The 23,032-nt window shown below is 37.4% G+C and overlaps 1 protein-coding gene across 4 annotated transcripts in view; it reads left to right on the forward strand.

Moving 5' to 3' along the window:
* Positions 1-23,032, forward strand: part of TAB2 (TGF-beta activated kinase 1 (MAP3K7) binding protein 2) — an 80,840-nt gene that overhangs the window by 51,562 nt on the left and 6,246 nt on the right. For all 4 annotated transcript variants that reach the window (XM_061130216.1, XM_061130217.1, XM_061130215.1 and 1 more), the window contains 3 exons: positions 996-2,496; positions 22,050-22,210; positions 22,423-22,516. In XM_061130216.1, coding sequence (XP_060986199.1) covers positions 996-2,496; positions 22,050-22,210; positions 22,423-22,516 — 1,756 coding nt within the window. The remainder of the gene's footprint in view (positions 1-995; positions 2,497-22,049; positions 22,211-22,422; positions 22,517-23,032) is intronic.

The following is a 23,032-nucleotide window of genomic DNA, read 5'->3' on the forward strand; positions in this document are numbered from 1 at the left end:
TTTTAAAAGGTCATTGGTTTGAAAGAATTATACATAGCACATGAACATGCAAAGTATTAATTATACAGCTAGCTCCAATACTTTGGGCAACTGACTCATTAGGAAAGACCCTGTTGCTGGGAAAGATTGAAAGCAGGAGGAGAAGGGGACGACAGAGAATGAAATGGTTGGATGGCATCACTGACTTGATCGACATGTGTTTGAGCAAGCCCCAGGAGTTGGTGATGGACAGGAAAGCCTGGCGTGCTGTAGCCCCTGGGATCACAAAGAGTCGGACACGACTGAGCGACTGAACTAACTAATATGCTTAAGTTGAGTATTTATATTTTGTTCAACATTCAAACTGCATTTTTTATTAAGTTGCAGTGTTACAATAATTGCATGAATCTGTTCTGTAAATCAGTCAGTTCAGTTCAGTTCAGTTCAGTTGCTCAGTCATGTCAACTCTTTGCAACCCCATGGACTGCAGCACACTAGGCTCCCCTGTCCTTCACCATCTCCCAGAGCTTTCTCAAACTCATGTCCATTGCCTCAGCAATGCCATCCAGCCATCTTGTCCTCTGTTGTCCCCTTTCTTTATTTCTACTACTATAATAACTCCGATTATGGCTATTGTTTGTTAGAGAACTTACCATTACTTTAGTAATGAGGATTTTTTTTATCTATTGAATTTGTTAAAATATTGTTTCTGTTTTGTGTTTTGGTTTTTTGGCCGAGTGGCATGTGGAGTCTTAGCTCCCTGACCAGGGATTGAACCCACACCCCCTGCACTGAAAGATGAAGTCTTAACCCATGGACTGCCAGGGACGTCCCAGCAATGAGAATTTTTAATTCAACTATTTGCATTAATATTAGTTTCTCAAGAGAAAAGACTCAAATGTATCTGTAATAATTGTACTAACTAATCTCTGATTAATCTTGTAATATTTTAATAGCAATAAGAGTATATGCATTGGCTTCTGGTTAACACAAGCTGTTTTTATTTTGTCTTATAGAATAATAATAACCTGGATGCCTGCTGTGCAGTTCTCTCTCAGGAGAGTACAAGGTATCTTTATGGTGAAGGAGACTTGAATTTTTCGGATGATTCTGGAATTTCTGGTCTACGCAATCACATGACTTCTCTCAACTTGGACTTGCAGTCACAGAATGTTTACCACCATGGAAGAGAGGGAAGTAGAATGAATGGGAGCAGGACTCTAACGCACAGCATTAGTGACGGACAACTTCAAGGTGGTCAGTCCAATAATGAACTGTTCCAGCAGGAGCCACAGACAGCACCAGCTCAAGTTCCTCAAGGCTTTAATGTTTTTGGAATGTCCAGTGCATCCAGTGCTTCTAATTCAGCACCACACCTTGGATTTCACTTAGGCAGCAAAGGAACATCTAACCTTTCTCCACAAACTCCAAGATTTAATCCCATTATGGTAACGTTAGCCCCAAATATCCAGACTGGTCGTAATACTCCTACTTCTTTGCACATACATGGTGTACCTCCACCTGTACTTAACAGTCCACAGGGAAATTCTATCTATATTAGGCCCTACATTACAACTCCTAGTGGTACAACTCGACAGACACAACAGCATTCTGGCTGGGTATCTCAGTTTAATCCCATGAACCCTCAACAAGTTTATCAACCTTCACAACCTGGTCCCTGGACTACATATCCTGCATCCAATCCTCTGCCACATACCTCAGCCCAGCAGCCGAATCAGCAAGGCCACCAGACCTCTCATGTCTATATGCCCATCAGTTCACCTACGACTCCACAACCACCCACGATTCATTCGTCTGGTAGCTCACAGTCTTCTGCCCATAGCCAATATAACATTCAGAATATTTCAACAGGACCTCGAAAAAACCAGATTGAAATCAAACTTGAACCCCCACAAAGAAACAATTCTTCGAAATTGCGTTCTTCTGGACCTCGAACCTCCAGCAGTTCCTCTTCAGTCAACAGCCAGACCTTAAACAGAAACCAGCCCACTGTTTACATAGCTGCCAGTCCCCCAAATACTGATGAGGTGATGTCCCGTAGTCAACCTAAGGTCTATATATCAGCGAATGCTGCCACAGGAGATGAGCAGGTCATACGAAATCAGCCCACTCTCTTCATATCCACCAACTCTGGAGCATCCGCTGCCTCCAGGAATATGTCCGGGCAAGTGAGCATGGGTCCTGCCTTTATTCATCACCACCCTCCCAAAAGTCGAGCAATAGGCAATAACTCTGCAACTTCTCCTCGAGTAGTGGTCACTCAACCCAATACAAAATATACTTTCAAAATTACAGTTTCTCCCAATAAACCCCCTGCAGTTTCACCAGGGGTGGTGTCCCCTACCTTTGAACTTACAAACCTTTTAAACCATCCTGATCATTATGTAGAAACAGAGAATATTCAGCACCTCACGGACCCCGCTTTAGCACATGTGGATAGAATAAGTGAAGCACGGAAGTTGAGTATGGGATCTGATGATGCTGCCTACACACAAGGTAATAAAAATACTGCCATGGGATCATTTTCCGTTCTGGGTAAAAATTGGTGTACTTTTGACTTCACTGCAGAAGTGGGTATCGGTATCATTATTTTATGTTGTAAGTGTCCAAAATAATACTATCTTAAGAACTTTTGAGAATATTCATATAAATTTTAAATATATTAGTTTTATTATGTTATAAATTGAAGCTTGAATGATAGCCTTATCAGATGTTCCAAATAATCACCTATTGATTTGGTTGTTTTCTTAATATTCATAAAAGTTTGTTTTCACCTGTAGTGATGCTGACTTTCCCTTTAAATTTCCTGCAAATAAAAATTCATAAAAACATACATTTTAATAAGAGATTAGTGAACTAGTATAGCAAACTCTGCCGTCTTTGGCCAGAAGAATCCTCTGTTCTTCATTGTTCTAATACGGTTCTGCCTTATTTTGTATCAAAGTCTAAATCGCTATGCATTCTTGAATAACTCAAAAGTATCAGTAACAGGATTCAAATTTCTCTTTTTCTTCTTTTCAGCCTCCCTTAACCATCTGTTAATGCAATCTTTTTGTTTGGAATTGTGAATAAGAGTTTCAAATCTATCTCACTTGATTATGCTTTTCAGGAATAGACTAGTTAATATTGGCATAATACTAAATTACATCTATATTCAATTAGAGAGCATTTATATTATATCTGACCTCTTAAGTTATTTAATCTTCAATAGGAAGCTATTAAATTCAGTTAGATAAAAAAAGAAGATAAGTGTTTGTTTCTTCAGTATTGACACAGGTTTTGTAAATTAGCCAGAGTCCTTTAGAGTAAGGATGTATCATAATCATCTATACCCCTGGTAAACTGTTCTCAGTATTACAGGTTGGAAAATACTACATAGTCACCCCCATGCAGTAAATAGCCTCCTACTACTACTAGTACCACTTGTCCTTTTTAAAATTTCTGAAAATACTGATTTCACTGCTGACTTTCTTAGAGGAGTCTGAGTGGTTTGGTTTGTTTTGAACAATTATATTCTAGTGATTCTCAACCCATGCTGGGCTGTGGTGTGTTCAAATTCTGTAATCACCTTTGAAGCTTTCAAAACATAAAATTGCACAGGTTCAGCCCCAGACTTGCTCAATTAGAGCTTCTGAATGGTAAAGCCTAGGTGCATGTGAGCATATGTGTGCATTTGTGCACATGTGTTTTAAAGCTCTGTAGGTTATTCTAGTTTTCTAGAAATTGTGCTGAGACTTTACGTTCCATATATCTGTGACTAAACTGGAGCCATTTCTGTTTAGGTTTGGCAGTAAGTGATTTTTAATATAACACCATGTTTTTCCACTGATACTTAATTCCTATTCTTCCCCCAAAGTCATTTCTTCTACTCTTTCCATCAAAGTAGATTTCCTATGTTTGGATAGTTGCTAATTTTTAAATGGAGAGTTTTTTCCTATCAATTTTATTAATATATAATTGACATAACAGCACTGTGTAAGCTTAAAGTGTACAACATAATGATCTGACTTACACACATCATGAAATGATACTGCAGTAGGTTTAGTGAATATCCGTCATCTCATATAGATACAACATTAAAGAAATAGATTTTTTAAATATTTTTTCCTTCTGATGAGAACTCTTGAGATTTAGTCTTTATACAGCTTTCATTTACAATGTGTAACAGTGTTTTTTTATTTATTTATTTATTTATTATTTTTTTTTTTTAGAGAAATATCTTAATTTTCCTTTATTACTCAAAGGTAACACTACCATGATTATTAGAGATCTGAAGAGCAAATGTTCTGTACCATACAGTACACCAGTCAAAATATACATTTTAATCTTGTTTCTTTTTTTTGTATCAAAATTTTTTTTTTTTTTAAATAGTTGGAGGCTAATTACTTCACAACATTTCAGTGGGTTTTGTCATACATTGATATGAATCAGCCATAGATTTACACGTATTCCCCATCCCGATCCCCCCTCCCACCTCCCTCTCCACCGGATTCCTCTGGGTCTTCCCAGTGCACCAGGCCGGAGCACTAACAGTGTTTTTTTTAATCTTTACTGTATTGTATATTACATTCCTAGTATTTATAACTAGAAATTTGTACCTTTTGACTGTTTCCATCTAACTCCCCTTTCTCTCCTCCCCTCTGATAGCCACATATCTGATGTCTCTTAAGTTATTTGTTTGCTTTTGAAGTGTAATTGACTTACAGCACTGTTTTAATTCCTGGCACTCACATCATAGTGATTCATTATTACTGTACATTTCAAAATGATCATCATTAGTCTAGTTGTCATCTGTCACCGTACAAAAATATTACATAACTGTTGACTACATTCCCCCAGAGTACATTTCATACCTGTGACTGAGAATTTCATAACTGAAAGTTTGTACCTCTTAATCTTCCTCACCTGTATCTCTGCCCTCCCGCCCTCCCAGATTATAATTGTCTTTATGAAGATAACTTGATAAGGGGAATTTTTTACTAAAGTAGACATAAGATACTCATATATTGACTGGTATGTGAAAATAAAGTGTTGCTTAAACCTGCTGTCTCCAGTTTCTCTCCCCTTCTTTCTTGAGCCTGCTCTGTAGTCAGGGTCTTCCCCGCTGCAGCACACCTGCCCCTGGCAAGGCCGTCATTGACAGCGTCACTGGGACCCCGTGGTCTTTCAGCCCTTGTCTTCCTTGAGCTGAATCGCTAGTGTTTGCTGCAGGCGAGCACCCTCTCCTCCGCGAAGCATTTTGCCCACCTGACTTACTACAGTATACCACCCTGGGACTGCACCTCTCCTTCTGTTCTTTGGTGGCTCTCCCTCATCTCTCTGCTTTTTCACTTCTTTGTTCAAAGAAGTGAGATCAAATCCTCAAAGTTCAGTCCTTGGGCTTTCTCTCTTTTCTGTCTTTACTGTTCCCTGGATGATCTCTATCAGCCTCATAAGTTTAAATTTTATGCCAAATGCTCCAAAATTTGTAACTCTAACCTGGATTTATTTCCTGAATTTCAAGAAATTTATTTAACTATCTCCTTAATATCTCCATTTAATGCATCCCAAGTTTACTGTGTCTGAAAAAACGTCTTACATTGCACCCAGCTTACTCTTCCTATCTCCATTAATGACATCTTAATCAGGCCAGAAACTTCAGAAACACCACTGACTCCTTCCTTCCTTTCACATTTCACATCTAATTTGACTAAATCCTGTCAACTTTAACTTTCAAAGTATATCAAGAATTCTCTTTTCTTGACACCCCCATCCATTGTCACCACTCTGGTCTGAGCTACCATCTTCTCTCAAGTGGATTATTGCAGTAGCCTACCTGCTTTCACCCTTGCCTACTTAGGGTCTTTTGACTCAGCATCCACAGGAATACAGTTTGAAAAACGTAAGTCGGGTCGTATGACTCATCTGCACATGATCACCATCTTTCCATTCAGAGATCCACTGGCTCTCCCTCATCTCTTACTTTTACTCACCACCTCAGTCACTCTGTTCCAGCCCTGCTGGCCTTCATACTTCTGCCCCTTAAACCTTAGAAGGCATACGTTTAGGGCCTTTGTGCTTGCTGGTCTCTTTGTCTGAAATTCTCTTCTCACTGAATACACAGTTAACTCCCTCAGTTCCTTCAGGTCTTTACTCAAAGTCACCTTTTCAATGAGACTATTTCTGAGATCCCTATCTGAATCCACCCCCCAGTATTTCCTGTCTCTCCATCTTTGCTTACATTTGCTCAAGGGGGAAATGAATAATGTTAAGATCAGATCAGTTCAGTCGCTCAGTTGTGTCCAACTCTTTGCAACCCCATGAACCACAGCACGCCAGGCCTCCCTGTCCATCACCAACTCCCAGAGTTTATCCAAACTCATGTCCTTTGAGTCGGTGATGCCATCCAACCATGTCATCCTCTGTCATCCCCTTCTCCTCCTGCCCTCAATCTTTCCCAGCATCAGAGTCTTTTCCAGTGAGTCAGCTCTTCACATCAGGCAGCCAAAGTATTGGAGTTTCAGCTTCAACATCAGTCCTTCCAATGAACACCCAGGACTGATCTCCTTTAGGATGGACTGGTTGGATCTCCTTGCAGTCCAAGGGGCTCTCAAGAGTCTTCTCTAAAACCACAGTTCACAAGCGTCAGTTCTTTGGCACTCAGCTTTCTTTATAGTCCAACTCTCACATCCATACATGACCACTGGAAGAACCATAGCTTTGACTAGATGGACCTTTGTTGACAAAGTAAAGTCTCTACTTTTTAATATGCTATCTAAGTTGGTCATAATTTTTCTTCCAAGGAGTAAGCATCTTTTAATTTCATGGCTGCAGCCACTACCTTCAGTGATTTTGGAGCCCAGAAAAATAAAGTCAGCCACTGTTTCCCCATCTGTTATTTGCCATGAAGTGATGGGACCTGATGCCATGATCTTAGTTTTCTGAATGTTGAGCTTTAAGCCAGCTTTTTCACTCTCCTCTTTCACTTTTATCAAGAGGCTCTTTAGCTCTTCTTCACTTTTTGCCATAAGGGTGGTGTCATTGGCATATCTGAGGTTGTTGATATTTCTCCCAGAAATCTTGATTCCAGCTTGTGCTTCCTACAGCCCAGCGTTTCTCATGATGTACTCTGCATATAAGTTAAATAAGCAGGGTGACAATATACAGCCTTGACGTACTCCTTTTCCTATTTGGAACCAGTGTGTTGTTCCATGTCCAGTTCTAACTGTTGCTTCCTGACCTGTATACAGGTTTCTCAAGAGGTAGGTCAGGTGGTCTGGTATTCCCATCTCTTTCAGAATTTTCCAGTTTATTGTGATCCACACAGTCAGAGGCTTTGGCATAGTCAATAAAGCAGAAATAGATGTTTTTCTGGAACTCTCTTTTTTGATGATCCAGCAGATATTGGCAATTTGATCTCTGGTTCCTCTGCCTTTTCTGAAATCAGCTTGAACATCTGGGAGTTCATGGTTCATGTATTGCTGAAGCCTGGCTTGGAGAATTGTGAGCATTACTTTACTAGCGTGTAAGATGAGTGCAATATGTTAAGATACATAACAACAACTAATACCTGCTGAAAGCTTGCTATGTGTTAGGCATTGTTCTGAAAGCCCATTTATTTCTCGTAACCAAATATAAAGTAGACACTAGTAATATTCCTATTTTCAACTTAAAATGCTTAAGAACAGGTAGGTTAAATACCTATACAAAGGGCAGGTAGCAGCATCAAGAGTCTCATCTCGGCAGTTAACAGAGCCCACAGCACTATAATGTCTTTTCAGATTTTCAAAGTGAGCCCTCTGAGAAGGTGGCGCAGGTTTACCTTGTGCCTTTGTATAAGCCCTGCTCTACCATATATGGAGGGCCGTGTAGGCCTCAATTTGAGAAGCATGGAGCTGAAAGATGACTTAGTAAAAAGAAATAAAGGCAGCTATTAGGAAAGAAGTCACACATAGATTATATGTAGATATAATTAGAAATAACTTGGAACAATAAAGGAACACCCTGGGTAGGGGTAGGAAGCACTTTATAAAGACACTTGAAGGTAGAAAAAAAAATTGCTAATGAATAAGGGATCTGGTTTGAGAACTCAAATCCTACCCAAAAAAGCAGGGTTTCCCATGATTATTTCTCTTTACTAATCACCTTCAGACAGCTGGGACAAACATGGTCACTTTCCTTACGCATACCTGCATACATATGGAATTTCCTAACACTTGTATGGCTGTGTACCCTTGTGTTATCTGCATGTGTGCACCGTAGTGGGGGGGCTGTTCTTCGACCTCTTATCTCTCTTTCCTTCTAGTTACCATGGAACGGTGTTGACCGAGACTTATGTATCATCCAATCAAATCAAAGGACTGTTCCTTCCTACACAATGCATCTCTTGCATTGTTAACTTAGACATGTGTAATGCCTTACCATTTGCCCTGCAATAAATGAGGTGACCCAAATAACATTGGTCTTTAAGTAAGGATCTTTTCTGAACTCTTAATTTGTGTGGTGTGGGTAATAAAGAGAAAATAAATGTCCCTGCTTCCTGCAGTGAAATTGATCTTGCTAAAGCTCCTGTAACACTGTTTCAGAGTAGAAAAAAGAGTTGATCGAAGTACTAGAACCACAGGAAAATATTTTTCTCAAATTGAGGAGAGAACATGAATCAATAACTTGGTAACTGAAATGCATTATTTTTAACTTACCATTTAACATTTGAAATATATACTACAATAAAGATTTCAAAGATGAGAATTTCTGTATAATTCTCTGTTGTAGAATGAGAGGGAAGGAGGACAGTTAATGAAACTGTTGCTGAAACTTGGCCTCTGTTCACCAGTGCCTAATAGAAACCCGGAGACAGAGTTTTGGGTGAAGTAGAAAAGAGTAGCTTTTATTGCTTTGCCAGGCCAAGGAGGCCACAGTGGGCTAGTTCCCTGATGACCATGTGACCCACCGTGGAAGGTTGGGGAGTTTTATAGTGTTCAAGGAGCAGGGCTGATGACCTCATGGACAGTTCTTCGATTGGTTGGCATTAGGGTGAGGTTTCAAGTATCATATTAGCCTTCTGATTTCAGGTAGTCTAAGATCTGTGTTCTTGTAGTCAGCAGTTTTCATCTGAAGTGTGGTCCTTCCTGTATAAACAACTTAGGAATGTTTGTCAGGCCTTTATCTCTATCTTTCAGAAAACTAAGAGTTCGTGACTGTGTTATATGGCCAAGTTATAGTCTCAGTTGTTACCAGTTCCCTAGCCCAACAGCTATTCTGTTTCTGCATCTTCACATTTCCCAGTCATTAACTCTTGAGTCAGCATTTTACTTCAGAAGACAAGGACACAGAGACTGCAGTCAGGACCTTGCTCATCTCAGCACCAAGTCAGTCACTACTGCCCCCTGTGAAGGAAATAAATTATACTTGAGTCCTTAAACCACTATAAGAATCAGAGACAAAAATGAGTCCCAAATAGAAAAAACAAATTCAGGTTAGAAATTTCAGTTCAAAGTCTTGTCAGCATGCAGTAGATTCTTACTTTACTTGCTAGGAAAAACAAATATTAAAGTGAAAATTGCTTACCAGTAGTAAGATTACTGGCCAGATAGCTCCATTTCCTTCCTTGAGTCATACCTCCTGACTTTACCTAACTTCTGAAAAGAATCAATAAGCACTTTCATCATTCACTATATTCTGAGATTTTCTGATGTCCTCTCCCATTCATAAACGTATGCTTTTTTTTTAACACTGGCAACTTATGTAAGTGTGGAGAACAAATGCTCCACTCATTCAAACCAGTTTTCATTGGGGATTAGGGGAGGAAAGGGTTGGCCTGTGTTCTGTATTTTGTTATAGTTGCCCGAGGCTCTTACCAAACTAACATTGCTGCCAGATTGACTTCTCCTTCTCCATTATCGATACAGAAAACGCCTATGGTATTGAACTTTTCTTATAATCATTTTTATGATACTTTAATACTCTCCAGTTATATTTATGGTCCTATTATATTGAAAAGCAGTAGCTTTGACTTTGAACCTAAAATAGAAATACAAATAAAAAAACTTATGAGATGAAAATTAGCTTCTTGGAACTTCTCATTCCTTGTCATTTTTTCAGCAATATTTCCCTCCAAACCACAGCACCTTTCTACTTAACAAGATTTAATAAAAATGCTAATCATGACAAAAATTGGGGGTGTTAGATACTCTTTTCAAAAAGAACTAAAAATTAATTAAATTTTAAAATTTGCACTTTACTATTCATCTGCTAATTGGAAATGCCTTGTTTTTTTAAACATTGACTTGCTTTGTTAACATTGAGATCATGTTAAATTAACTCAGTAATTACTTGACATCAGATCACTTAAAGAATTTTTTTTCTTTCGGAGAAAAGAATGGCCTACTCCTCATAGATTCTTCCCAGTCTTAAGACTAACCACCTTTTAAGTTGGAATAAATCTCAAGATTGGAAGAGACTCTAAACATCATCTAGAACTCTGCAGCAGACATTATCCAGTCCACTTACCCATCCAGCAATTGGACCCTATCAAATGTGAATCCATCCTATTGTTGGGTACCTTCTGAGAAACAGGCTACTTCCTGAGGTAGTACATTCCATTTGTGAAGAGTTTTGCCTACTAGCAAGTTATTTCCTATATTAAGCTAAACTTTTTAACAACTATTAATGAAAATAACATATCCATATGGTAAAAGAAATTTAATGCCTAAAAGGGAAGGTACAATAAAAATGTCTCCTTTTGACCCTTGACCTCTCCCTTTGCCCAACCTTCCCACCATTTAATTATCTGAGGAAATCTCCATTATCAGTTCTTTATCCTCCTTGCCTTTATAATTACAGTCTTTGCCTCACACTTTTTTTTAATGAAAGTTTTATGAGGCTTTCATAAAAAGTTCTTTTATGAAAGAAAAAATATGTATTTATATATATATGAGTATATATAAATACATATGTGAGGAATTGTATATATACTGTACAGTATGTATAACATAAACATACTGTGTGGGGCTATATGATATACAATTTTGGTTAATGTATCTTAAGATCATTTTATTTCAGCATGTACAAATATTCTTTTGCTTTAAAAAATTTTTGTCACTATTTTAACATTTATTGAGATAAAGTTTGTCATTTACAGTGTGCACATCAGTGATTTTTAGTATAATCACATATGTGCAACCATCACCACAACCAATATTAGAACATTTTCATCACTTCAGAAAGAAACTCAATACCCTTTATCGTCACCTCCTATCGCATCACCCCTACCCTCAGCCATAAGTAGTCATTAATCTGCTTCCTGTCTGTAGATTTACATATTCTGGATGCTTCATATGAATGGAACTACATAATATGTAGTCTTTTGTGACTAGCTTATTTCACTTAGGATAATGTTTTAAAAGCTCATCCAAGTTATAACGTATGTTAGTACCTCATTCCTTTTTCTGGTGCATTCTGCCATTGTATAGATACACTACATTTTGTTTATTCATTCATCAGTTAATGGACATTTAGATTGTTTCTAACTTTTGCCTATTGTAAATAATGCTGCTGTGAACATTTGTGTACAAGTTTATGTGGACATGTGTATACACATAAGTGTAAGTATACACGTGAGTAGAATCGTTGGGTGCTACCATAGCTCTGCGTTTAGCCATTTGAGGAATGAGCTGCCACACTGTTTTCCAGCGTGGCTGCACTGTTTTGTATTCCCACCAGCAGTGTATGAGGGTTTTGATTTCTCCATATCCTCTACCACAGTTGCTGTTTTCTTTGATTCTTACCATCCCAGTAGCTGTAAAGTGGTATCTCATTTTGATTTACATTTTTCTGATGACTAATGATATCGAGCCATTTGTGTATTTTCTTTGGAGAAATGCCAGTTTATATCCTTTGCCGATTTTTTAATTAGGTCATTTGTTTTTATTACTGAGTTGTATGAGTTCTTTGTATATTCTGGTTATAAGTCCCTTATGTGATTTGCAACTGTTTTCTCCCATTTTGTGAGTTATCCTTTCACTTTCTTGGTAAGTGTACTTGAAGCACAAGTTTTTAATTTTGCTGAAGTCTAACTTACCTCTTTCCTTTCATTATTCATATCTTTGGTGTCATATCTAAGAATCACTGGGTAAATCCAAGGTGATCAGGATTTACTCCTGAGAGTTTTAGTTTTAGAGTTTAAATTTTGGTCTCCCATCTACTTTGAGTTAACTTCTATATAAGGCTATGACATAAGTGTCCAGATTTCATTCTTTTGCATGTGGCGGTCCAGGTGTCCCAGCACCACTTCGGTTTGTTGTTGTTGTTGCAAAATTTTCTCCTCTGCCATCAGTTTCCTTTTTTATGTTGGAGTGAACAATGTTGTCAGTTCCAGGTGTACTGCAAAATGATTCAGCTATTCATATATTTGTATCTGTTCTTTTTCAAATTCTTTTCCCATTTAGGTTATTACAGAATATTGAAGCAGAGTTCCCTGTACTATACAGTAGGTCCTTGTTGGTTATCTGTTCCCAGCACCATTTGTTGAAAAGACTTTTCTCACTGAATGGCCTTGGGACCTTTATAGAAAATCAGTTGACCATAAACAGATGGGTTTATTTCTGTACTTTCAGTTTTTTTGTTTGTTTGTCTATATGTTTGTCCTTATGCCATTACTACACTGCCTTGATTGTTGTTACTTTATAGTAAGTTTTGAAATTGCAGTGTGTACATTCTACTTTGGTTTTTTTTAGGTTGGTTATTTGAGGTCTCCTGCTATTCCATATATATTTTAGAATCAGCTTGTCAGCTTCTACAAGCTTGGATTCTACAGGGATTACACCAAAATATTTTTCTAAATATACTTGACATTTTTTTTTTTAAATGTAAGCAAACCAAAAGGATTTATAATGAAAAGTTCTCTGCACCAGACAACCAATAGCTATTCGCAGTTCATTTTGTATTCTAGAAATTGAAATTGTATATGAAGCATACATATATTTATACATTTTTAATACAAATGAAACATAGTTTACTTTCTCTTTTTATCAGAGCTTTTGTTTTTGTCTCTTTGAGTATTCCAAGTCAGGAATTGCAGATCTGCTTCTTTTAAAAATGACTATATAGTATTTTGTACCATAATTTCTAATTACTCCTTTTTTGATAGATCCTAGGGTCTTGTTTTTACAAACTGCTGCAGTAAAAATTTTATGCATGAAAATTTTAACCACACCCAGATATGTTGGCAGAAGAGATTACCAGGAGTAGGAAACTGCTGTGTCAAAGGATATTGTATTTTTTTACTTTTGATAGATGTATCATTTAGGCTTGGTTATGCTGCTATTAACAAACTGTGTCTTTAAACAACAAAGGTTTATTTCTAGCTCACTTGACAAATAGATTAGCTGGTGGGCTCTGTTCTACATCACCCTCACTCAGGTACCCAGGTTAAGGGAAGCTCCATCTCTGTGCTTCCATGATTGTTCAGGCAAGACAAAGGACATATGCAAATTAGCTCTGACTCCTTAATTTTCTGCCCCGACACGTGTTCCTCTTTGGAAAGAACAAGTCCACCCTTAATTCAGAGAGGATGAGGAGGCGCACTTCTACATATACCTGGAAAGCAGAGAGGCAGAAGTGTTTGATGAAGAACACAAATGACTGCCTCAGTACACACTACCAATTTTAATTTTGAGTCTCTCTAAAGAGATTCTACTAGTTTATAGAGATTCTACTTGTTTATTTTTAACAACCACCAGAGGGAGTTGTAAGCTTAAAACTTAATTAAAACTTAATTTTTACTGAAAGAAGATTTAAGAAGTACTGAGTATAATTTTCTCTGTTATTCCTCCTCCTTTTTTTGTCTATTTAAAAGGGCAGGTTAGACAGTTAAGTTTGGAAAAACTAAAGAAATCACTATATGAAGCGTTAAGTATATCCCTTATTTCCTTGGTAGAATTAGCATATCAGAGAGCCACCTTTCTGAAGTGTCAGCAACCTAAAAAGTCTTTAGGTTGCTTATGCTTAAGCATCCTGTACTTAAGATTCCATAGGATGGGGAGAGGTTGACTGTTCTATCCAGAGACTTGAAATTAAGCCCCATTTTCTGGTCCATCCCTCACTTCTGCCTTTTGTTATTTACTTGCATTCTCCAAGAGCCTCTTTTAGGTTTCTGAGTGGCAAATTAGCTGCTTCTTTGCAGTACCCTCCTTGTCATGAGTCTGTAGCTTTCTCTGCCCTCCATTAGTCTGTTCCATTTCATCTGCTTTCAGTCTTCTAGAAACTTGTTGAAATCTCTTGCCACTAATTGCCTTCTTCCTATTGTTTACCGTTGTTGGATTCTATCCATTTTATTCCTCTGTAATTTTCATGAGGTTTCAAAAGGCAGAAGATTGTGGCTCAGCTGGTGAAGAATCCACCTGCAATGTGGAAGACCTGGGTTTGATCCCTGGGTTGGGGAGATGCCCTGGAGAAGGGAAAGCCTACCCATTCTAGTATTCTGGCCTGGAGAATTCCATGAACTGTATAGTCCATGGGGTCACAAAGAGTCGGACACAACTGAGCGAGTTTCATTTTCACTTTCAGTCACCTTTAACTGGAAATCCTCTCTAATATAATTGATTCTTTGTATTTGACTTTTAAAGTCCATATTAGTCTAAATGTCAATAATTGACAGGAATGGAGAGGATCTTTTCCTTAGCTTACCCACTGGAGTCTGTTTAACAGATCACCCCTCCTTGTTTACAAGTAACGTATCACTACATTGTGCATGAACTTAATTCATCTGTAGGTGTGGTTGATATTTTGTTTATAGCAGTTTTGTTGTATGCCAATGAAAGGGGGAAAAAACCCAAAAAGCCAGTCTAAGGGATTTCCTCAGATTCCTATTCACAGTCTTTTCCTATAACAGAGGTGAACTGTTCTAGTCTTACCCTACAACTGCAGCCATCATTTTGTCACCCTTTCTGTTTCTAAGCTGTCTGCTTCTTTTGGATGCTGGAAGTATAATTGCCATATTTCTTTCTCCCCAGTCAATACCCAACTCCTTCATTTAGGAGAGACGGATCAAAGCAAAAGTGTCTTCATAAGTAAACGTTATAATCATTCTTCTTTATTATGAGTCTTAATAATGTTTCTTAGTGAATATGTATTGTGTAGTATTTTGTACAGTGAGGATTAAAATTGTAGACAAAACCACAACTGGAGAAAAAGTTTAGCTTTAGGTGAATTTTCTGTGATTTTTAGAAATTCACCTTGATACTACTTTGTAATTCATCTTTCTCAGACTCCTGTCTAAAACTCCCAAACCACATTTGAAAAGTGAACTAGACACATAGAAGTCCAGGCACCTACTAGAGAAATTGAGATCATGTCTCTCTTATACTATTTCCAGAGCATTTTTTAGTTTATAATTAATGGACATACTTAAAAGATCCTGAATAGTCTGCATATTGTTATTTCTAATATAGTCATAAGTCTGCTCCAAGACTTTGTTTTCACTGAAAAGAAATACCTCTTAGATAAGTTCTAAGACAGTGGACTGACTTTAGGGTTTCAGCCTGTCACAGGTGGTATCTACCTTTATTCCCAAGGGTGAACCGTATCTTCAGCCATTGCAGAACCCCGTTTCTTTGTGAATCCCCGAAGATGTAGTATTTTTTCTGTTTAAGAAACATTCTGAAGTAGTTACTCTGTAACTTTAAAACATCCCCATAATAATACCTTCAGTAACTATGACTCCTTCATCTCTCTTACTATATCTTTTTCTTAATCAGTTTTTTATCTCCTACTAATATTGACCTTCCAATCCCAAAGAAAGGCAATGACAAAGAATGTTCAAACTACTGTACAATTGCACTCATCTCACATGCTAATGAAGTAATGCTCAAAATTCTCCAAGCCAGACTTCAACAGTACATGAACCATGAACTTCCAGATGTTCAAGCTGGATTTAGAAAAGGCAGAGGAACCAGAGATCAAATTGCCAACATCCACTAGATTATAGAAAAAAGCAAGAGAGTTCCAGAAAAACATCTACTTTTGCTTTATTGACTGTGCCAAAGCCTTTGTGTGGATCACAGCAAACTGTGGAAAATTCTTAAAGAGATGAGAATACCAGACCACCTGACCTCCCTCCTGAGAACTCTGTATGCAGGTCAAGAAGCAGTAGTTAGAACTGGACATGGAGCAACAGAGTGGTTCCAAATCGGGAAAGGAGTACGTCAAGGCTGTATATTGTCACCTTGCTTATTTAACTCATATGCAGAGTACATCATGAGAAATGCTGTACTGGATGAAACATAAGCTGGAATCAAGACTGCCACGAGAAATATCAATAACCACAGATATGCAGATGACACCACCCTTATGACAGAAAGTGGAGAACTAAAGAGCCTCTTGACGAAAGTGAAAGAGGAGAGTGAAAAAGTTGGCTTAAAACTCAACATTCAGAAAACTAAGATCATGGCATCCGGTCCCATCACTTCATGCCAAATAGATGGAAAAACAGTGGAAACAGTGACAGACTTTATTTGGGGGGCTCCAGAATCACTGCAGATGGTGATTGCAGCCATGAAATTAAAAGACACTTGCTCCTTGGAAGAAAAGTTATGACCAACCTAGAAAGCATATTAAAAAGCAGAGAAATTACTTGGCCAACAAAGGTCCATCCTGTCAAAGCTATGGCTTTTGCAGTAGTCATGTATGAATGTGAGAGCTGGACTGTAAAGAAAGCTGAGTGCCAAAGAATTGATGCTTTTGAATTGTGCTGGAAAAGACTCTTGAGAGTCCCTTGGACTGCAAGGAGATCCAACCAGTCCATCCTAAAGGAAATCAGTCCTGAATATTCATTGGAAGGACTGATGTTGAAGCTGAAACTCCAGTACTTTGGCCCCCTGATGCGAAGAACTGACTCATTTGAAAAGCCCCTAATGCTGGGAAAGATTGAAGGCAGAAGAAGGGGATGACAAAGGATGAGATGGTTGGATGGTATCACCGACTCAATGGACATGAGTTTAAGTAAACTCCGGGAGTCGGTGATGGACAGGGAGGCCTGGCATGCTGCAGTCCATGGGGTCGCAAAGAGTCAGACACAACTGAGCCACTGAACTGAACTGAATATTGACCTTCTCTCACTCAGCTTTTTTCCTGAAATGAGTATTATTACACTGGCTTTATTTCAGTTTTATATTTGCCTGGTATATCAATTTTAAAGTATCTCTATCAGCCTTCAAGATTTCCTCTGTATCTTTGGTTTTTCAGCAGTCTTATTATATGTCTAGGTTTTGTTTTGTTTTGATGTTATTTGGAGATTCCTGGGCTTATTGGATCTGTGATTTATTGTCTTTCATTAATTGTGGGAACTATTTAGCCATTATCCTCAAATACGTCTACTGTTTTTCCATTTCTTTCACCAATTACATGTATATTATAGACTCATGTTGCCCATCACCTTTTGGATGCTTTGTTCTTCTTCCCTCTTTTTCTTCGTGTTCAACTGAAGTAATCTCTTGATTCTTCTGTATCCAGCATGCTGATAAGCCTGTTGAAAGAATTCTTTATCTCTGATACCATATTTTATTTCCAATATTTGGCTCTTCTTTAATAATTTCCATCTCTCCTCTCAGATTATCCATCAGTTCCTACATGTTGTTCATCTTTTTACCTAACTCCTTCAACATGTTGTGTGTGTGTTCTGTTGCTCGGTCGTGTCCAGTTCTTTGGGACCTGCCAGTCTCCTCTGTCCATGGGATTTTCCCCAGGCAAGAATACCTACGTGGGTTGCCATTTCCTTCTCCAGGAGATCTTCCTGACCCAGGAATCAAACCCGAGTCTCTGGCGTCTCCTGTTAGCAGAAGGATTCTTTACCACTGTACCACCTAGGAAGCTTCAGTCATAGTTATTTTTCAATTTCCCGCCAGCTACTTTCAGCATCTGGGTCATCTTTGAATATGGTTCCATTGACTGGTGATTCGTTGAATTTTTCTCTCACTTTTCTGTGTGTTGTTACTTTTTTCTTTTATTATTATTGAATGCCAAAAACTATATGTAAAAAAATCAGAAGAGACTGGGACCTTTACATCCAGAAACTAGAATACGTTTTTCCTGTCAGTATATGGTGAAGTGTTGAGTCAGCTTAGGCAGGAGTGGAGGTAGGTCTGGGTTTTGTCATTGCCTTTTTAGTTCCTCCCAGTTTTCAGATGCCGCTAGCAGTGGCTGCTCTTACTTTGCATCTCTTAGAGTGCTGCCTAGAGGGCAAAGTTTACTTTACTTTCGTCCTTTCATTTTCAGCCTTTCTGTGCTGTGCTGGGTCCCCATTCATTCCATCTCCACATGATCTGATAAACAGCGAAATACTAAATTATGTGGAATTTTACAAGCCACGTGGTTTCAGTTGTAACAAAAACAGACATAGACAATAGGTGAACAAGTGAGCATGGCTATATTCCAGTAAAACTTCATTCACAAAACAGGCAATGGCCAGATTGGGCCCTTGAGCCATAGTTTGCTGACCCCTTTTTTAGAGCTTTTATCTTGGGATACATACATACATCACACACCTGTATCTCCAGGCTCCAGCAGGGTAGGGATTTTTACCTGTCTTGTTCATTGATTTCCTGAGTGGCTACAACAATCCTGACGTGTTATATAGGCTCTCAATATATTAAAAGAATGGATTAGCAAATTACATTTTAAGTGTTTTTTGAAAACAGCAATGCAGCTGTAGATCTTTTGTATCTAAACAGATTCATTTAATTAGATTACAGTTATTATGATTACTGATATATTTGGAATTATTTATGTTCTAGTTCTTTCCACTTTCCTCCTTTCCTGCTATCTTAAGTTTAATCAAATTTTATTTCTCCTTTTGTTCTTTTAGAAACAATATTTAGCTTTCTCATATACTCTTCATCTTTATCCCTAGATATTTAACATGTATAATTGGTTTAGCAACATTTGAGAATATTCTTTTCATACTGTTCATGGGATTCTCTATGGGGTTTTTCCAGTAGTCATATATGAATGTGAGAGTATAAAGAAAGCTGAGTACCAAAGAATTGATGCTTTTGAACTGTGGTGTTGGAGAAGACTCTTGAGAGTCTCTTGGACTGCAGGGAGATCAAGCCAGTCAATCCTAGAGGAAACCAGTCCTGTATATTCATTGGAAGGACTGATGCTGAAGCTGACACTCCAATACTTTGGCCACCTGATCCGAAGAACTGACTCATTGGAAAAGACCCTGATACTGGGAAAGATTGAGGGCAGGAAGAGAAGGGGATGACAGAGGATGAGATGGTTGGATGGCATCACTGACTCGATGGACATGAGTTTGAGCAAGCTCCGGGAGTTGGTGATGGACAAGGAAGCCTAACATGCTGGAGTCCATGGGGTCGCAAAGAAGTCGGACACGACTGAGCAACTGAACTGAACTGAGAATATTCTGTATAAACACTTTTAAAACTTTAGAATGCTTTTCGTCTAATTTTCGTATTTCCAAAGTTTCTTGTTATTCTCTAACATTTTAGTTTTACTTTCTTTTAAACAGTCTTTGACTCCCCACCCACTGCCATGGTCTTTTTCCTTTGTTTCAGAGTTAGAACTTTTTTTACGTTCATTATCTTATTCCTTCCTCTTGTATTAATGTCCTCCATGTCAAAAAACATCTTTAGTAGTTCTTTCTTTAGGAGCAGTCCATGGTTTGTAAAATCCCCCAACTTTATCTGTTCATCCCTACTCCAGTAATTTGCTTAAGTGAATTAATTATTCCATTAGCTTCTGGAATATTATTTCATTTCTTCAGCAGGTTTCTCTTCAAATTTTGCCATTCACTCTATCGTCTCCTTCTAGAACTCCTTTTTATATTTATTCAGATCTTTTAACCCCTCTTTCATGTTTCCCATCACTTTATCTCTGCATTTTGAGAATACTCTTAGATTTATCTCTTGGGTCACTAAATATGTCTTGGACTATGTGTAATCTACTGTTTAATCTATTTGGTTGACTGTTTCAATGGCTATTTTCCACTTCTAGAGGTTGTTTATGGTACTTATCCAAAACTTGTTCACGGTGTCTTATTGTTTTGTTATATTCTTCTGTAATCATTATAATCATCTTAAACAGATATTTCCATAGCTTCTTTCAAACTATTATATAACCAAGTTTTAAGGGGCTCCTCTTGGGCTGTTGATTCTCATGGTAGATGGTTTTCTTGCTCGGTCATACTTTCCTGCTGAGAGCTTCTCTTCATTGAGGATTTTTCCTTTTTGGATTCCATAGTAGGTGCCGCTCCGTACTGGAAGTAGGTTGCCAGAGCAGTTTGCATTTGCTTCTGCTGGTTACCTCAAGGAAATCACCAGCCTAGAGCTAATTGTTAACAGTAATTCCTCACTCAGAGGTTCTCTCTCTGCCCTCAGCATATAAATCATTTTCTCAGAAAATCTATTCTTATCCCCTCTCCTCATGTAATATTGAATAATATCACAAATGTGTGTCTTATTTTCTAACTCAGTACAAATATAAATTATCACTTAGTCATTAGAACCACTAATAAATGTGTGTTTTAAAGTTTTTTTTGTTTTGTATATTTAGGGAAAAGCTTTTAGGGAGATAATCTCCATTAATTTTTAAGAAATACTGCTTTTAAATAGTCATTAATTTGAACACATGTCTTACTAATGGCATTTGAGACTTGTTGGTAGATCATCAGAGTTCAGAAATGAAGGAAAGTATGTTATGTTCTTGTGGTTTTCCTTTGCCTCGCCCTTCGTTCCCACTTCTTGTCTCTGTCTGTCTCCTCTTACTGTCCCACTCAGAAATTAACAATCCACTCCTCATCTTCTTTTAAGAGAATAAAATAAAGCCTAATGCACAATTCTTATGTTTTGGAAGTAGAGGCTTAAAATTTTGCAATTCAAGTAAAATAAACCAAATTAATAAAAACCTGACAAAACAATCTTGGGGTGGTTATGGATACACAAAGACACAGTGAGTTTTCTATCAGGAACATGTGTACCTCCAAAACACCTCCCTGCGTTTTTAGAATATATATTAAAATGAGAGATAAGATACCAAGAATCAGTCATGGTTTTTAAAACTTGAGACATATTCCCCTAATACTCTTTTCTTCCAATAAGTAAGAGAGGAGAATTACAGAGGGAGATACCTGTGGATTGTATTAGTGTCAGATTTTTGTTGAGAAAAATTACCTACCATTTAAAGTTAATTTTAAAGTACTTGAGCCTAACTAGCTTCCCCGCACCCCACACCCTAATTCAGATTCTATAATACACTGCTGGACTGAATGGCCTGAATATATATAGCCTTTTCCTTATTTTTTAGCTTCTTGAAAATTTTAGTTTGATTGATGGTGACTATTTAGCATTAATCTAATCTGTTTAATTGACTTGCCTTTTTTAATTGCTATTTTTCATTTTTAGAGGTTATTGTGCTTTCCCAAATCAGCGTGTTTTCTCGTGGTAGAGTCATCCCAAGCCTCCATTTAATAGTAAATTCAGTTATCTTCACCACCAGTCCAGTATCCTAAAAAGTCAAACTCACTTTGTCCAGAAGTGGCAAGAACATATATGCCAATTTTTATGGTTTACTAAAGTTTCCCAAGCAGTTCATCATTCATGTGACAAGATTAATTGCTTATTTTCTTTTTTAAAAAATCTTAGGAAAATATTTTCACAAAATATAATTGGAATATAAGAAAATGTATTTGGTTTATCTGAATGGTTTTGTTTTTGATTTGCAGTTTGAGCAATCTAATGTTAACATTCATGTGGATTGAAATCAATCAGTTTTATTTATTGCATACATCAAAATGGATTTAACCTAACCCACATTCCCATTAAGACGTTTATATGCTTAAATGATTCTCAAGTCAAAAAGAAAATAATTCTCTAAAGTTAAAAATATTGAAATTTTAGATATTTAACACACAATACTTTGTTTTAGTGTTATCTTTGAGATTCTTCGCAGCCTCCTGCTTGTCACAGAAATAGTTATTTGTTTTGTTTTCCCAAGATTGTTTAAAGGTTAATTGATTAAACTCGGTGGATCTTCATATATACTAATATGTATTGCAGCTCTTTTGGTACACCAGAAGGCCAGAATGGAACGGCTTCAAAGAGAACTTGAGATTCAAAAGAAAAAGCTGGATAAACTAAAATCTGAGGTCAATGAGATGGAAAATAATCTAACTCGAAGGCGTCTGAAAAGATCAAATTCCATATCCCAAATACCTTCAGTAAGTCTTTCTTTCTGTAACTGTTATAACTGCTATGCTTGAACATGAGAATAAGCAACCTGTCATCAGTATAAAAGCTTGACCTAGTTTTCTAGAAATGCTCTTAATTCATACTTGTTTTTCTGTCCTTACCTCCCCCTGCAAAACTTGACTCCTTCTTAACTAATAACACAAGAGTTCTATGTAGATCCTCACATGGAATTGTTTTTCAGCTCGAAGAAATGCAGCAGTTGAGAAGTTGTAATAGACAGCTCCAGATTGACATTGACTGCTTAACCAAAGAAATTGATCTTTTTCAAGCCCGAGGTAAAGTTCAATGCATATTCAGCTGAAATTCTTTGTATTAATTTATCAGCTCTTCCTGTGGCCGAAAACAGACTTATCAATTGTAATCTTGTTTCAGATTTCATTTGGAGCCATATAGTGCTTATTTAGATTTTTATTTTCTCTCACTCTCCACTCCTCCCTCCAAAGTTGTATATTTGGTTGAGGAGTAGTTTGATACATCTAATATCCTTCAAATCCCCTTTAGTCATATGTTAAGGGAAGACAGTGATTAGTATGTCTGGCTATATTATCAAAAGTATTGCTGTTATGTATTAATATAATCTGTTACAATGTTTATTAAGATTGTAATATATACTCATATTACTTTTTCCTGTTTACCTTTTTTCCTTCTACCTTTGAAGAATTATGCTTTTAAGGACATGATTAAAAGATATCCCCACTCTAATAGCACTTTCTTAATTGATGAAGTAGAGAAGAAAATTAAAATATGACTTACAGTATTTTTAGGAAAATGATAGTTTATGATATTTGAAC

This window comes from Dama dama, chromosome 26 (assembly GCF_033118175.1).
Source record: "Dama dama isolate Ldn47 chromosome 26, ASM3311817v1, whole genome shotgun sequence".
NCBI classification, from domain to species: Eukaryota; Metazoa; Chordata; class Mammalia; order Artiodactyla; family Cervidae; genus Dama; species Dama dama.